The sequence below is a fragment of the Mirounga leonina genome, unplaced genomic scaffold (genome assembly GCF_011800145.1).
Source record: "Mirounga leonina isolate KUSES-001 unplaced genomic scaffold, KU_Mleo_1.0 Mir_195, whole genome shotgun sequence".
Lineage (NCBI taxonomy): Eukaryota > Metazoa > Chordata > Mammalia > Carnivora > Phocidae > Mirounga > Mirounga leonina.
Window position 1 is genome coordinate 8,861,000 of NW_023270490.1, and position 14,971 is coordinate 8,875,970.

General features: G+C 52.9%; 1 protein-coding gene across 1 annotated transcript in view; it reads left to right on the forward strand.

Moving 5' to 3' along the window:
• ZNF831 (zinc finger protein 831) overlaps positions 1-14,971 on the forward strand; it is a 61,126-nt gene that overhangs the window by 32,583 nt on the left and 13,572 nt on the right. The window contains exons 2-3 of the mRNA XM_035025648.1: positions 6,141-9,872; positions 10,954-11,075. Coding sequence (XP_034881539.1) covers positions 6,177-9,872; positions 10,954-11,075 — 3,818 coding nt within the window. The 5' untranslated portion in view covers positions 6,141-6,176. The remainder of the gene's footprint in view (positions 1-6,140; positions 9,873-10,953; positions 11,076-14,971) is intronic.

A 14,971-nucleotide genomic window follows, 5' to 3' on the forward strand; every position in this document is an offset into this window, starting at 1 on the left:
TCCTACCTTTTGAAAGTTGTAAGATACGCATAACATACAGTTTATCATTTCAACCATTTTTCAGAGTGCAGTTTAACGGCACTGAGTACATTCACATTGTTGTGCACGCAGCTCCCCTTTAAAGTAACCATATTCCACGGGCCCCTGGCTGGCTCAGTTGGAAGAGCATGCAGCTCTTGATCTCAGGGTCATGAGTTCAAGCCCCACTTTGGGTGTAGAGATTACTCAAATAAATAAACAAACTTAAAAAAAAGAGAGAGAGAAACTTAAAAAAAAAAAAGGAACCATATTCCAGCAAAGCCCAGTTACCCAGGGATGGGGAGGAAGTAAGGGCCTGAGGGGTCCCCACATGGCACAGCAGGTGACACACTGTGGCTTGGGAAACTTTTCGCTAAAACAGTGGACTTAGCACCAGGTTCTTCCTGAAAAGTTCAATGTGTTTAACACGTTGGGTACGTTTCTCCATATAGCCTTCTCTTTCAGGGCCCCAAACATGTATTTTTTAGAACCTGTTTGTGGCATTTCCATGCTCTTTCTTTGCGCAGGCCCCGTTATGGGTTGTTTTTGAAAAAAGGGATCTTTGGAAATAGTCACTTTCTTACAACTTTCTGCCGCCTTTCCCTGTAAAGCTGCACATTCACACCAAAGAGTATTACGAGCTTGGGGGGCTCAGAGGAGGTGGGGGGTTGCACATGTGGCAGAATGGAGGCGGTGAGGGGTACTTCAAGCTCTCTGCGTGGTAGACCCTCAGGATGGCAAGGAGGCGAGCGCCTGGCAATGAGTCTTGCCAACCAGGTGGTCTTCCCAGAGCCTTCCCTGACATGCCTGCCTTTGCCACCTTGTGCCTCAGTTTCCCCATTAGTCCAGTGGGGATAATAGGACCTGCTACTGCCTTGATTCAGAGTGAGAAAAATCAGTGGCGGCCCTTTGAGGTTTCCCTGAGAAAAGTGCCATCTCCCTGGAGGAAGGTGTTAGTTGGCTCATTATCTTGCCGGCAGGGATCAGCTGCCCCTAAAGGGTGTCGATTTTACTGTGGTCACAGAACAGGCTGCAGAGAGAGCAAAATAATCATCGTGGCAGGTGTGTCAGAGATGTAGCACTCTTTTTCTGGAATTTCTATCTTGAAGCCCCGTGCTTCCCTGAGGCAGTCTGGGCTGCTTTTCTCCTTCCCCCAAGGGTGGGCTGATTTCAGGGGGCATATGGTGCTCAGCCCTCAGCTCCCCATGCAGGATCCCCAGGGCCCAACTGGAATTTTCCTGGTCCCTCCAGGGCCCCTCTCTGGGGCTCTGGAGCATGGGAACCCCATAGGCTTCCTCCATCCTGCTTGCCTGGACACGCACAGTGGGCTGTTTTTGCTCTGCCCTGGGCCCTCACCTGATTGCCCCAGGGATTGAGGTCCAGGTCACACCTCCACCCAACTCCCCCTGAAGCCAACTTTGGAAGGCTTCCTCCTTTTCCTCCCACCTCTCCTCCTTCCCACCTCCTCCAAACTCAGGGACCATCATAACTGAGGACTGGGAAATGGATTTCCGACTTAGGGTTTAGGCTCTGGAATCTGGAAGACTTTACTCTTTTTCTGCCACAACAACTCCAGCAAAGCCCTGCCTACCCATCTCCCCCTGCATTTGTAGGAGCCAGCTTCGGGCAGCACTGCGGGCCTGATGGCGCTGTGGGACCCCCAGAGCTGCCCGGTGTGTGCGCTTGCCCAGCTGCACAGCCAGCATCTCACTGCTCTCAGGAGGACCCTCGGTGCATGACAGCTTCCTCACTATGTGGGGTTGCTGAGATATGTGTTCTGTATGGTCTGTGTATTCCCCCTCGGGGTCAAGCTCTACCTGCCCCGTGACACACACTTTGTAGCTTCCTTCACCTCGTCTTTCTCTTTCCCTTATGACTGTTTCCTAGGGTCACATCCCAAATAGAATCCTTGTGATGACATCTCTTTTTGGGGGACCCAACACGAGACAGCCTCTCTTCTCAGGAGCAATGAATGGGGCCTGCTGACTGATGGGGGAAGAAACGGGGTAGGAGGGAAGAGAGGGTGGAGGAGGATTCACTAGTTAATAGTTCAAAATACCGAGGCATATCTTTGGAAACCCAAATAAGTGGAGTGCTTACTCCATGCCTGGCGCCGCGCTCCATATTCTCACAGACTGTTTCAGGAGATCTCCCTGTAGCTCTGCCCAAGTGACCTGTTCTCAGAGCTGAGGGATCTGGGTCTCAGGGATACCCACCAGCAAGCCAAGTAAGCAGGGACAGAAACTCAGTCCGATGGTTCCACTGGGAAGCATCTCAAAATTCTTCAGCTAGTAGGAGGTACGCAGTGCCTTGAGGTAAGCCATTGTCTTTCCTAGACGTCAGCTCTGAGGAATTCCAGTACCTCCTTCTGATCTCTAAAGATTTTTGTCTTTAAATCTTCCCTTAAAAAAATTATAAACTGTCGGGGCGCCTGGGTGGCTCAGTTGGTTAAGCGACTGCCTTCGGCTCAGGTCATGATCCTGGAGTCCTGGGATCGAGTCCCGCATCGGGCTCCCTGCTCGGCAGGGAGTCTGCTTCGCCCTCTGACCCTATCCCCTCTCATGTGTTCTTTCTCTCTCATTCTCTCTCTCAAATAAATAAAATCTTAAACAAACAAACAAAAAATTATAAACTGTCAAATGTTTTGAGGCAGCTGGCATGGTGGCATGAGATCTGTAACATTAAATAGGTCTACGAGGAACAGAGAATGGGAGAGTTGGTTTCAGGATTAAAAAAAAAAAGACTGGCTTGTGGCATTTGCTGATTTCTGTGGTGTGAATAGCCCCACCATGGCCAGTCCCAGGCTATGAACATGACATCACTGAACCCAAAGTCGGGATGATACCAGGATATGGAGTGCTGCACCATCATATGGCATTTCCATCATGCCGACGCAGTCAACAAAAACAACCCCTAGAGTACCGATAGTGGTAAGATGAAATAAAAATGATTAGCAAGTGATGAGCTTTAAGTATTTAGTACCTTTTTTTTTTTTTTAAAGATTTTATTTATTTATTCATGAGAGACAGAGAGAGAGAGAGGCAGAGGGAGAAGCAGGCTCCCAAGGAGCAGGGAGCCCGATGCGGGACTCGATCCCAGGACCCTGGGATCATGACCTGAGCCGAAGGCAGACGCTTAACCATCTGAGCCACCCAGGCGCCCTTTAGTACCTTTTTTATTGAGGTAAAATTCACATAACATCAAACTCACCATTTTAACTATTTTAAAGTGGACATCTTGGCAGCGTTCAGGTACACTGATAATGTCGTACCACTGCCAGAACAGTCTCATCACTGCAAGAGGAAGCCCTGTGCCCAATCAAGTGGCCACCCCGTATTCTCCCTCTCTATCCCTCACAACCATTGTAACCTGCTTTTTGTGCCTGTGAACTTGCCTCATCTGGGTTTTTCATATAAATGGAATCACACAGGATGTGACCTCTTTGGTCTGGCTTCTTTCACTCAGCATCGTGTGTTCAGGGTTTGTCCTGTGGTAATGTGTGTCAGCACTTTGCTCTCGTTAAGGCTGAAGAATATCCCATTGTATGGATGGCCTGCATCTTGTTTATCCATTCATCTGCCAGTGGACATTTGGGTTATTCCCACCTTTTGGCTGTGTTGAATTGTGCTGCTGTAAACATTCATGTACCAGTTTTTATATGAATTCCTATTTTCAGTTCTTTGGGGTGTATACCTAGAAGTTGAATTGCTGGGTTGCATCATAGTTCTATGTCTGACTTTCTGAGGAGCCTCCAAAATGTTCACCATCTTATATTCCCATAAGCAGTGCTCATTTGTCATTTCCAGCTTGTTGTTGTTATTGCTAAAGACATGCTGGTGTGAATTCATATCTCATTTTGTTTTTGATTTACATTTTTCTAATGGCTGATGGTATCGAGCATCTTTGCCTGTGCTTTTGGCTCTTTGTAGATCTCCCTTGGAGAAATGTGTATTCAAGTCCTTTGCTTATTTTTTAGTTGAGTTGGTTGTCTTTAATGAGTTGTGAGAATTCTTTATGTATTTTGGACATGCCAGATACATGATTTGCAAATACTTTCTTCCATTCTGTGAGTTGTCTTTTCACTTTTTTTTTATTATGTTCAGTTAGCAAACATATAGTACATCTTGGTGTCCTTTGATGCACAAAAGTTTAATTTTGGTAAAAAAAATTTTTTTAATTGCTATAGAGGTGCCTGGGTGGCTCATTCAGTTAAGTGTCTGCCTTCAGCTCCCGTCAGGATCCCAGGGTGCTGGATTGGAGTCCTGCATCAGGCTCCTTGCTCAGTGGGGAGTCTGCTTCTCCCTCTCTGCCTGCCACTCCCCCTGCTTATGCTTTCTCTCCCTCTGTCAAATAAATAAAATCTTAAAAAAAAAAAAGTTGGTATAAAGTTAGATTTAAAAAGTTAGTATAAAATTACATAAAACGTGATTAAAATTTTTTTTAATTGTTTGTGCTTTTGATGTCATATCTAAGAATTCATTGCCAAATCCAAGGTCATGAAGATTTACTCCTACATTTTCTTCTAAGAGTTTTGTAGTTTTAGCTCTTACATTTAGATCTTTGGTCAATTTAGAGTTAATTTTCGTATATGAAGTGAGATAGGGAGTTCAACTTCATTCTTTTACATGTGAATATCCAGTTGTATACCTTTGTTTTAATATAACTTATAAGTTTATATGATTTAACTCTTAATTAGGCCATGTTTAACAACTGGCTTGCAAAATTCCTGAAAATCCGCTCTCATGAGCCGGCGTGAACTGATGTGAGCCGTTAGGAGCCGGTTCCCGCATATGCCAGTGCTTCTCCCTTACCCAGCTTGCTGCAAAAGCCTGCAGTATGCATTGTTTCTCTGAAGGAGCTGAGCTGGGGGATGATCAAAGTGTGCTTATGGAGCTCCTAGGGGATGGGTGTCTGAGCAAGAAACCTCTGGAGACCCCGTTCCTGTAACCATGGGCCTGTCCTACCTCTTCCCATTGTATTTTTTTTTTTTTTAAGACTTTATTTATTATTTGACAGAGAGAGACACAGAGGGAACACAAGCAGGGGGAGTGGGAGAGGGAGAAGCAGGCTCCCTACTGAGCAGGGCGCCCGACGCGGGGCTCGATCCCAGGACCCCGGGATCATGACCCGAGCCGAAGGCAGACGCTTAACAACTGAACCACCCAGGCGCCCCCACCCCCCGTTGTATTTGGCTTTCCCTTCCATGGTTTGAAGAACATGGCTGGGTCTCTCTTGCTGTCTTGCCTCATATTTGCCCAGCTCTTCCCTCTGGCTGAGAGGGAACTGATTGTGTCCCAGTTGGATCTGGAGGGGTTTTGGAAGCCCCACCTTTGAGCAGAGACCCAAGCCTGATCCTGAGGTTGAGGAAGTGCTCCTTATCCTGGTGGGGTAACCAGATAAAGTACAGCCTGCCATTACATTTGGATTTCAGGTAAATAATACATAATTTTAGTGTAAGCATGACCTGTGCCAGATTGGGATATACTCATACTAAAGAATTATGTATCATTTCTCTGAAATGCGTTTAGCAGGGAGTCTTCTATTTTCATTTGCTGAATCTGTTAGATTTCCCTTCAGGTCAGTCTTCTTCCTTATTGCCTCCATCCAATAGCAGAGGCTAAGAACTCCAGAGTGAAAAAGGTCCTAGGGAGGTGCTGATTCTCTTCCCCTTTTATAGATCTGGAAACCGAGTCCCAGCATGGAATCACTGTGGACTTTGAGGACCTTGCTAAGCTCCGTGACTTTTCTTTTTCATGAAGGCAGCACATTTTCTAAGTGTCCCCTCTGCACAGGGCACTGTGCTGGGTATTGAGGGATGACAGTAACAAGCCTACCGTGTGTAGAGGGCAAGGGTCAAGAGTTCCCTTAAGGCATGTGAAATAAGAGGCAGGATTCAGACAGACCTGGGTCCAAATCCTGCTTTGCCATGTATTAGCTGCATGTCAAGTCACTTCTCTCTGAGCCTCTGTCTCCCCTTTAATAATGTGGGGATTACTATTTCTATTAGGGGATTGTTACCAAGGCTCCAGTGGGGTGATGAAATGCCACGTGGGGGCAGGGAAGGGTTTACTGCATGATGAGAGAAGAGAGGTGCCCCCAGTAAAGTTTGGTGTTGCCCACAGGTCGCCAGGCATCCTGAACCACCCAGATGATGCAGGATGGAGGTGCCAGAACTCACTCGTGCTTTCTCGCCCACCGGGGGCCAGCTGGCTCCAGCTCCTGGACACCCAGGAGCCCCAGGTGGGCAGGTCTCACCTCACCTGACCCTGGGCCCTGTCATTCTGCCACCGGAGCAGGGTCTGGCCTCTACCGTGTTCCTGAAGGCCCTGCCCATCCCATTGTACCACACAGTGCCTCCGGGGGGCCTCCAGCCACGTGCCCCCCTAGTGACACACAGCCTGGATGGGGGCAGTGTACCCTTTATTCTCAGCCCCCTGCTGCGGCCTGAAGGACCTGGCCCTACCCAGGCGGGGAAGCCAGCGGCCCCGGCACTCACTGTGAACATTGTGGGCACTCTGCCTGTCCTGTCGCCGGGCCCGGGGCCCACGCTGGGGAGCCCGGGCAAGGTACGGAATGCCGGCAAGTACCTTTGCCCACACTGTGGCCGGGATTGCCTGAAGCCCAGTGTTTTGGAGAAGCACATCCGGTCCCACACGGGTGAGAGGCCCTTTCCGTGTGCTACCTGTGGTGTCGCCTTTAAGACCCAGAGCAACCTGTATAAGCACAGACGCACCCAGACCCACCTCAACCACTCTCGGCTGTCCTCGGAGTCTGATGGCGGTGGGGGCAGCCTCCCGGAGGAGGGGGACAAGGCTGGAGAGAGCTCCAGAGCAGATGGCGTGGGGGACGGCAGCAGCCAGAGGGTGGGTGGCAGGGCCCGATCGGAGAGACCCCTCTCTGTAGGCGCCCAGGGTGCTGGGCAGTGCCCAGCGCCTGCCGTGCCCCTGTCTTCTACTGCCAAGACCCTGGCTCTGAAGTTGGAAGCTGTTCCCTGTCCAGGGTCCGCATTTGCTGACAGAGAGACCCCTGTGGACTCTGCCAGCACGGCCTCCCCTGGGCTTGCCCTGGCTGGCTCCCAGCCGAGGCGGAAGCTGCCAGAGCAGATGTCCCCGACTGCCGGCCGGCTGTGCTCCCTGCAGCAGCAGCAAGCGGCCACGTCCTCGGAGAAGCCCTGGGACGCCAAGGCCTTGGAGGGCCGGCTGCGGAAGTGTGAGAGCACCGACTCGGGCTACCTGTCCCGCTCTGACAGCGCAGAGCAGCCGCCGGCCCCCGGCAGCCCCTTGCACAGCCTGTCGGAGCACAGTGCCGAGTCTGAGGCGGAGGTGGCCCTGGGGCCTGGGGGGCCTAGCCTGCAGCTGGAGAAGAAGCAGCTGGAGGAGCGCATCGCCTGGCTCATCTCCCACAATCAGGCCGTGGTGGATGATTCCCAGCTGGACAATGTGCGGCCCCGCAAGACGGTCCTGTGCAAGCAAGGCAGCATCGACCTGCCCATGCCCTACACCTACAAGGACTCCTTCCACTTTGACATCCGGGCGCTGCAGCCAGGCCAGAGGAAACCCGCTGCCCTCAGCTCGGCCCGTTCCACCTTCACCCCCCCAGACAAGGCACGGCCACTCTTCTTTCACTCTGTCCCCGCTCAGCTCTCCACCACCGTGGCATGTGTGCCCGTCACCAGGAGCAACTCACTGCCCTTTGTCGAGGGCACCAGGATATGGCAGGAGCCCCCGGGCCCCCGGGCCGCCTGCCCCAGGAGGCAGAAACCTCTAAGCCCCAGGCCTGCCCCCGCCCGACTGGTGGATGTCCCCAGCGGCCACCCCCGGGCCCTGGTCAGACAGGCTGCCGTGGAGGATCTGCCATGCCCCCCCACTGGAGACAGCCTGGTGCCTGCAGAGGACTCGGATAGAAACAGAGCTGCTGCTGGGGAGGGGGCAGCCAGCAAGGGCAGAGCAGGCAGTAAGAAGTGTAGCCAGAGGAAGCTGAAGATGTTCTCCCAGGACAAGTGGCAGGTGTATGGGAATGAGACATTCAAGAGAATCTACCAGAAAATGAAAACCAGTTGCCACAGAGGGAAGAAGGCAAGGGAGATGACCCTGGGTAGTGGGACAGAGCTGGCCTTTCCTCTCCAGGAAGAGTTAGCAGGGAATGAGGGCACAGTCCCGTCCCAGGACAGGAGGACCCCTGTCCATGGGGACACAGCTGTGGGGGCCAAGCCAGGGCCTTGCCAAAGTCCACTGGCCCCGGAGGGCTTCTTGGTGATGGAGTCCCCCAAGCAGAGGGAGATGGTGGCCAGAGCAGGAGGCAGTGACCAGCCTAGGGTGAACAGGGCCACCTCGCCCCCCACCCTCAGCTGCAGAGAACCCCCCTGTTTGGGCAGCAAGAGCCCCCTGCTTTCTCCAAATGGGAGGCTGGAGCTGGGGTGTCAGCTGCCTGCAGCACCTGGTCCCCTCAGGGGAGGTGACCTAGAGGCTCCCAAGCTGATTTTGCCAGACCCTAAGATGGAAGAAGGCACCCGTGGTGGTGGGGACAAGAAGGAGACCTGTCAGTGGACCCAAACTGTGCCGAGGCGGCCCAGTGGTAGCTCTGGGGAGTCCCAGCCCTCAGAGGACAAGCTCCCCTCAGAGAGGAAGAAGCTGAAGGTGGAGAAGCTGAGCTGCCAGGAGCAATCAGAGCCTCTGGGAACAGAAAGAGAGGCCCCAGGTGGCCCCGTGCAGGCCACCTCCCCGCCATCTCAGAACCAGGACTGTGACCCTGGGGATAAGCCAGGGGAGCTGCATGAGAGTGCTGATGGCGTGGCCAGGGGCAGGGCTGGGCAGCCGGGCAGGCCCTTGGAGCTTTCCGGCGCCCCCTCTGCTGCTCCTTCTGTGGCCCTGAGGCAGGTGGGGCTGAGGGAAGAGATCTTGCCGTGTCCTAGAGCCGCGTCCCTTGGGCATCAGTCCCACCTGGCCACTCAGGCTCCTGGTGTCTTCGCTGCCCTGGCAGACACTGCCTTCCCCCCCAAGTACCTCCTCAGGTTGCCTCAGGAAGAGACCCACCCACCACCTCCCGTCGCCCTGGGGCCGGGACAAGGCCAGGACCCTGTCTGCAGGAGAAGCTGGCCCGAGGAACAGGCATCCTTTGTCGGGTCAGGGCTGGGGACCCTCCTGCCTCCCTGCCCGGCTTCAGGCTTGGCCCCCAGTGGGGCAGACAGCTTCCAGGAGGACCCCAGCTGCTCTAGGCCATGGGGCAGGAGAAAAGGGGTGCAGGGAGAGGAGAAAGGATACTTGGACCCTGGCACCCCAGCAGCGGGGCAGTCCTGTGGCTCATCTACCAGCAGCCCCAGGGAGACAGCCTCCTTCTTGCCCACCCCAACGTGTGCCACCTGGAAGAGTGGGCCCCCTGACACCCGACACCTCTGCACGGGCAGCACTGTGGTGGGGTCCAAGCCATCTGGGGGTGTCCTGAGTCCCTGTGCACTTAGCAGGGAGTTGGGACCTCCTGAGAATGCCCCGGAAGACCCTCCCTCGGGGCCTCTGGCTGGGCTCAGCTCCTGCCGCTCCTTCCTCACAGCCCCCACGCCCCCCGGCTGGCTGGAGCTGGCCTCGTGTACCCACTCAGAGACCCTGTGGAGCTTCAGGGCCCACGGCCCTTTCCCGTCATTGAGGGCCGAGCCCCGACTCACATGGTGTTGCTTGAGCCGAAGCCTGCCTCTGCCCACAGAGCAGAAGGAAAAGGCTGCTTCTGTGTACTTGGCACTGCACGTCCTTGGTGGCAGCGCCCAGGACAAGGGTCCAGACGCCCGGCCCGTGAGCAGGGCAGTGGTGGGAGGATGGACGAAGACAGGCCTGGGAGAAGGAGGGCAGGTCCAGACACCAAAGGTAAAATCCTCCTTTGCCTAGGGCCCCAGGGCTGGGGGAGTGTGCTTGGCACGCTCGTAATGATGGAGAGGGGGCGTGAAGCCACCCCGGGGAACACCTGCGCTTTGTGCTACAGTCTTCTCAGCCTGCTCCCTAGGGAAGTGGGGCTGCCACATACACGGCGGGATAGGATAGAGGCCAAAAATGCACCACAAAACAAAATAATGAAAAAGTACATTTCAGAGGAAAGAATTAGTGTACCAAGACCCTAGATGAGATACTTTTCATCCCTAGATGTTAAATTTAGCTCTGAGCTTCCCGGTAACAGCAGCAAAAAGTGAAATGAACACTGCCCAGGAAAGCTCTGTGGGTGACAGAGGATTATAAACTGGAAATTGTTACTGAGAGACTCCAGGTGAAACATCATCTCTTAGAAGGAGAGAATTATTGAGGCACCTGGCTGGCTCAGACGGTAGAGCATAGGACCCATGATCTCGGGGTTGTGAGTTTGAGCCCCACATCGGGTGTAGAGATTACTTAAAAAAAAGGGAGAGAGAAAGAGTTATTATACCTGGAACTCGGGAAACAATTACTATGATCAGATAACTTAACGTCCGAGTTCCCTGGGAGCGGCCAAAAGGGAAGGGGCCGAGTGCTCTGGAGCTCTCACTTGGTGACTAGTAGTAAGTTTGTGGTCCCATCTCGAGAGCGAGTCTGTGCATCTGGATTGTGTCCTGCTCTGGGAAGTCTTGGGCCAGGGCAGCTGAAGAGGGTCCCGGAGCCTCTGTTCTGACGTAACCGTAGGCAACAGTGGCAGAGCCGGGACTCCAGAGCCTTACAGGCTGTTCTTTGTCCCGAGAGTGGTGATTAATAAGGAATGTGCTGAGTCTCAGACGGGGGTGGGGGGTGGGTGGGATCCGAGACCCAGTTGGGCCCTCCTTCCTCCAAAAGACAATTAGGTACCAGGTGCGGGGGTTCCTGGAGAGGTGGAGTTGGGGGCTGGGGGTGGGGGTGGGGAAGACCTGGCCGCAGTGTTCCCTGGGCCTCCAGTTAACACCATAGGGCTTTGACAATATGATACCAACATGCCTGGTATTTTCAGCTCTTCTGCCCAGTGGCCTCAGGGATGGTGTCCCAGCCTGAATGGAAGAAAGGACCACCGTGGAGGAAGGCGAAGATGTTTCGGGGGAGTGGCAAACAGAAGCTGAGCATCCGCTCCAGAAGGTAGGGGTTGTGGCCACCTCTGTCTGGCCCATGTGTGCTCATCCTGTCAGGAGCTGCCAGGGGCGATTTGCTAACCCCAGGAAAACTTCACAGGGGTTCCAGAGGGTCTGTGTAGGAGTGAGGGTCTGAAGGTTCATGGGCAAGGGAATCGGTTTGTTCCCCATCAGCCCATCTGCACAGCATCCTCCCCCGACTGTGTGCTTTTCGGGGGCACCTCTCCAAGACCAGGAATCCAGTAAATATTTGAAATAACTGAGTTGAGAACACATCCACCCGTTTAAGTCCCGAGGAGAGAGTGCATTTATTATTTACAGCTTTTATTGCTTTTTTATTTATGCAAGTGGTACATGTCCTTTGCAGAAAAGTTCGGAAATATAGGCCAGCAAAGAGGAGATGATAAAGCATCCTGGTACTGCCTCTGTTCTGGGGAGCGCTACTGGTGTGCAGGGCGCTCCCTTCCAGACTTTTCTCTGTGACACGTGCATGCACAGCATCTCCTGACAGACGGGACGCACAGGTTTTACTAATACCACTCTTTCATTGTTGACGGTCTTGCCCATTTGCTCAAAACCCTTTAGCTGCTGGGGCCGAGGGGGCAGGGCCACTCTTTCACCAGGCCCCACCCCTCTGTGCCGCCCGAGAAGCTGTTGGGTCTGATTTTCCCGTGGCCTTCTGTTCTGCTCAGGGTGACTTCGTGTTGCCTCCCTGCCTCCTGTTCTCAGATTCACACGCTGAAGCCAGAGCCCTGATGCTTTCCCGAACTCCCCCTCCACATCTCGGCCCTCTAATCTCCCCTTCTTGGAACACGCCTGCCTTCTCCCCTCATTGTCGGTATTTGACCCAAAGCTGAGATAGTCTTCAAGAGGCAGTGCAGATTCCTAATTCTTCCCTACAGCTGCTCAGCACCTCCGTGGCTAGAGGTGATGTGCCCCCTGGACAGGCTTCGCGATGAGGCCCCCGCCCATTTCAGCTGTCTGCCGGACCACGTGTCCAGAGCTGGCATCACGAGGGCTTGCTATGTGCCAGGCACTGTACAGTGGCCCCCATTTTTCCCCTGAGGAACCTGAGACACAGATGGGGCAGCCTCTCCAAGGACCCAGATGTGAATTAGCAAGTCTTTTTTTTTCAAGATTTTATTTTATTTATTCCAGAGAGAGAGAGAGTGAGAGAGAGAGAGCACAAGCAGGGGGAGCAGCAGAGGGAGAGGCAGAAGCCGGCCTCCCGCTAAGCAGGGAGCCCGAATCGGGACTCGATCCCAGGACCCTGGGATCATGACCTGAGCCGAAGGCAGACGCTTAACGACTGAGCCACCCAGGCGCCCCTGAATCAGCAAGTCTTACTGCAGAGCCTGTGTGTAGATAGCAGCTTGCCCTGTGCCCCCCAGCCCGCGACGGGCATGAGAGTCACCTGGAGTTGTGTGGGTTTTCTTGGGATGCTGAGACACGTTCCTCAGGTCTGGGGTGGGGCCTGAGACTCTGCATTTCTAACAGGCTCCCAGGTGATGCTCAGTGTGCCAGGCCCCGGGAGCACTCTTGCAGGAGCTGTTCTTCATGCTGTCCCAAACCACATTTCATCCTTCCCCAAAGAAGCCTAGCTGTTCATAGCTGAATGAAAGAAGGGTCACTGCCTGTGTGACAGGGACATCCAGTCCTACCGCAAACCCCTGAGCCATGCAGAGTGGGGGAGGGATGGCTCCCTCAGGGAGAATTTGCGTGCTGTTCTCAGATGGAATGAACGCTAGCCACACCAAAGAGAAGCTGCTCATGGATTCAGAGAGCACAGGGATGTTGGCAGGTGGCCATGTGCCCCGTCAGTATCTCCCACATTGGACTGATGTGGAAGAAGCACTAAATTGCATGGACTGACAGCTGCAAGCTGTTTCTGGGCCTCAGTCATGGTCCCAGGAGAGGTGGGGTGAGGGACAAGCGTGTGTGCCTCATTGACTGCTCCCACCTTCCCCAGACTTCAGCTTAGCTGATACAACAGATCATCACCACGCACCTGCGAGGTGCCAGGTGCCACCATGGACACCAGAGGGGAAACTTCCCCAAACCAGGCTCGTGGTGCCTGGCTGATGCTCCAGGAAGCCTGGAGAGGCGTCTGCAACAACTCCTGGGCAAGCATAGCCTGGGTGAGACTCTCCTTAGGTCTGACCATATTTACAAGTTTTGACTCTTAGTAGCCAAATAAGCACCAGGAGATTTCACATAAAAGTCTGCATTTCTAGCTTGTCTTGAAATACCTGAAGCTCTGGAGAATCTGGGCCTGCCCTCCGGCATGGCAGCAGCTAACTGGAGCTGAGCAGTGGCCGCCCCTGTGGCCAGCACCTGTGCTCTGCCCCTTGCCTCAGTCCCCGCCCCTCTCTGTGGTCTTACACTGAGCTCGTCACACTGAGCTCAGTCTTACCATCTGGCTTTGCGGGAGCCGAAAACTGCCTCCGCCATCAGCGAGCTTCTCAGCAAGAGCCCGTGGGTGGGAAGGTAGGTGAGGGGGCATTGGCTCAGGGGTAGAGCAAGGAGGGGTCTGAATCCTGGATGAGGATGAGGCCACTGAGATTTTTATATCCATCAAGCATTTATCGGGCAACCATGACTGAGCCATCATTTGTGCCTTTATTGGCTTGTGACTGTCCTTTGAGTTCATTCCAGCTGTCTGGAGCTTCCAGCGTTGGCACGTGCAGATCCTCCACCTCCTCCTACACAGCTCACCTCTGGCTCATCAGACAGCTGGCTCCCCCCGTCTCAGCAGAGACAGCACCATTGCAGTGGGACCTCCCTGACCTTTGTACGACAATGTTCGCCCTCCCGTCATTTCCCTCCCACCATCTGGTTTTATTACCTTCATGGCGTGTTGGCAGAATTCGGTTTTTTGAGGCACAGAGTTCATGGTAGCTTGCTTCTTCCACACTGGCAATGGAGAGAGAATGTGCCTCTGCTGCCTTAATAAGTCTCTGACTTCGAGGTCTTCTTCTGAAGGACTTGCCTGATTAGATCAGGTCCACCCAGGATAATCTACTTGATTAGAAACCTTCATCGCATCAGCAAAAATACCTTTACTTTTGCGATATTTTGTTAGTTAGGAGCAAGTCACAGTCTCCACCACACTCACACGAAGAGAGGATTATACAAAGGTGTGACTTACAGGATCACCCTAGGGTGTGTCTGCCAGAAATGGCTTTCCCTGGCTCACCCAGTTTACGGAATTAGGGCTGCAATCTGAGTTTTCTGATCCAGTGTCTTCCATTGTACCACTCACGGTGAGTGGTTGCTAAGACTTGTCCTTTTAATGAAGGACACACATCTCTGGGGAGGTGTTCAGAAGGGAATACAATGCTGGGCTTATAAGAAAAGAGTTCCCTTTAATGGCATATTCCTTACTAAGCCACTGGTTCGATAGCATTTGGCCTGCAAAGATTTGATAAAGGAGATGACTGATTTGTTTGACTCACACGAGGTCTCAATCTCAGTTCATTTTCTGGTGGTGGATGGCATAGTTGGATGATAGAGCTTCTTGGAGAAGTGTCCTCTCCATTTCTTTCATATTTAGTCCATCTTCAGAAACAGGGATGTAGTGCCCAGTCTGAGGGGCAGTGTTGGGAAAATGCTGAAAGGTAGTGCCTAGTCTAAAGGGGCTTCATGTTCACTGTTCAGGAGGCCATTTCACACAGCTTATTTTTTCTCTTTAGTATATTGAAATCCATCCATTTTTCACATAGTAACTTACGGCCAATTTACAACGGAAGTTAATAGTAACATAGGATTTGTTTAACATATATTTACTTTGCAGATAACCAAACAGGAAAACTTTTGATGAAGGGTTTATCTATCATCTATCATCCATCATCCATCCATCTATATCTATATCTATATCTATATCTATATCTATATCTATATCTA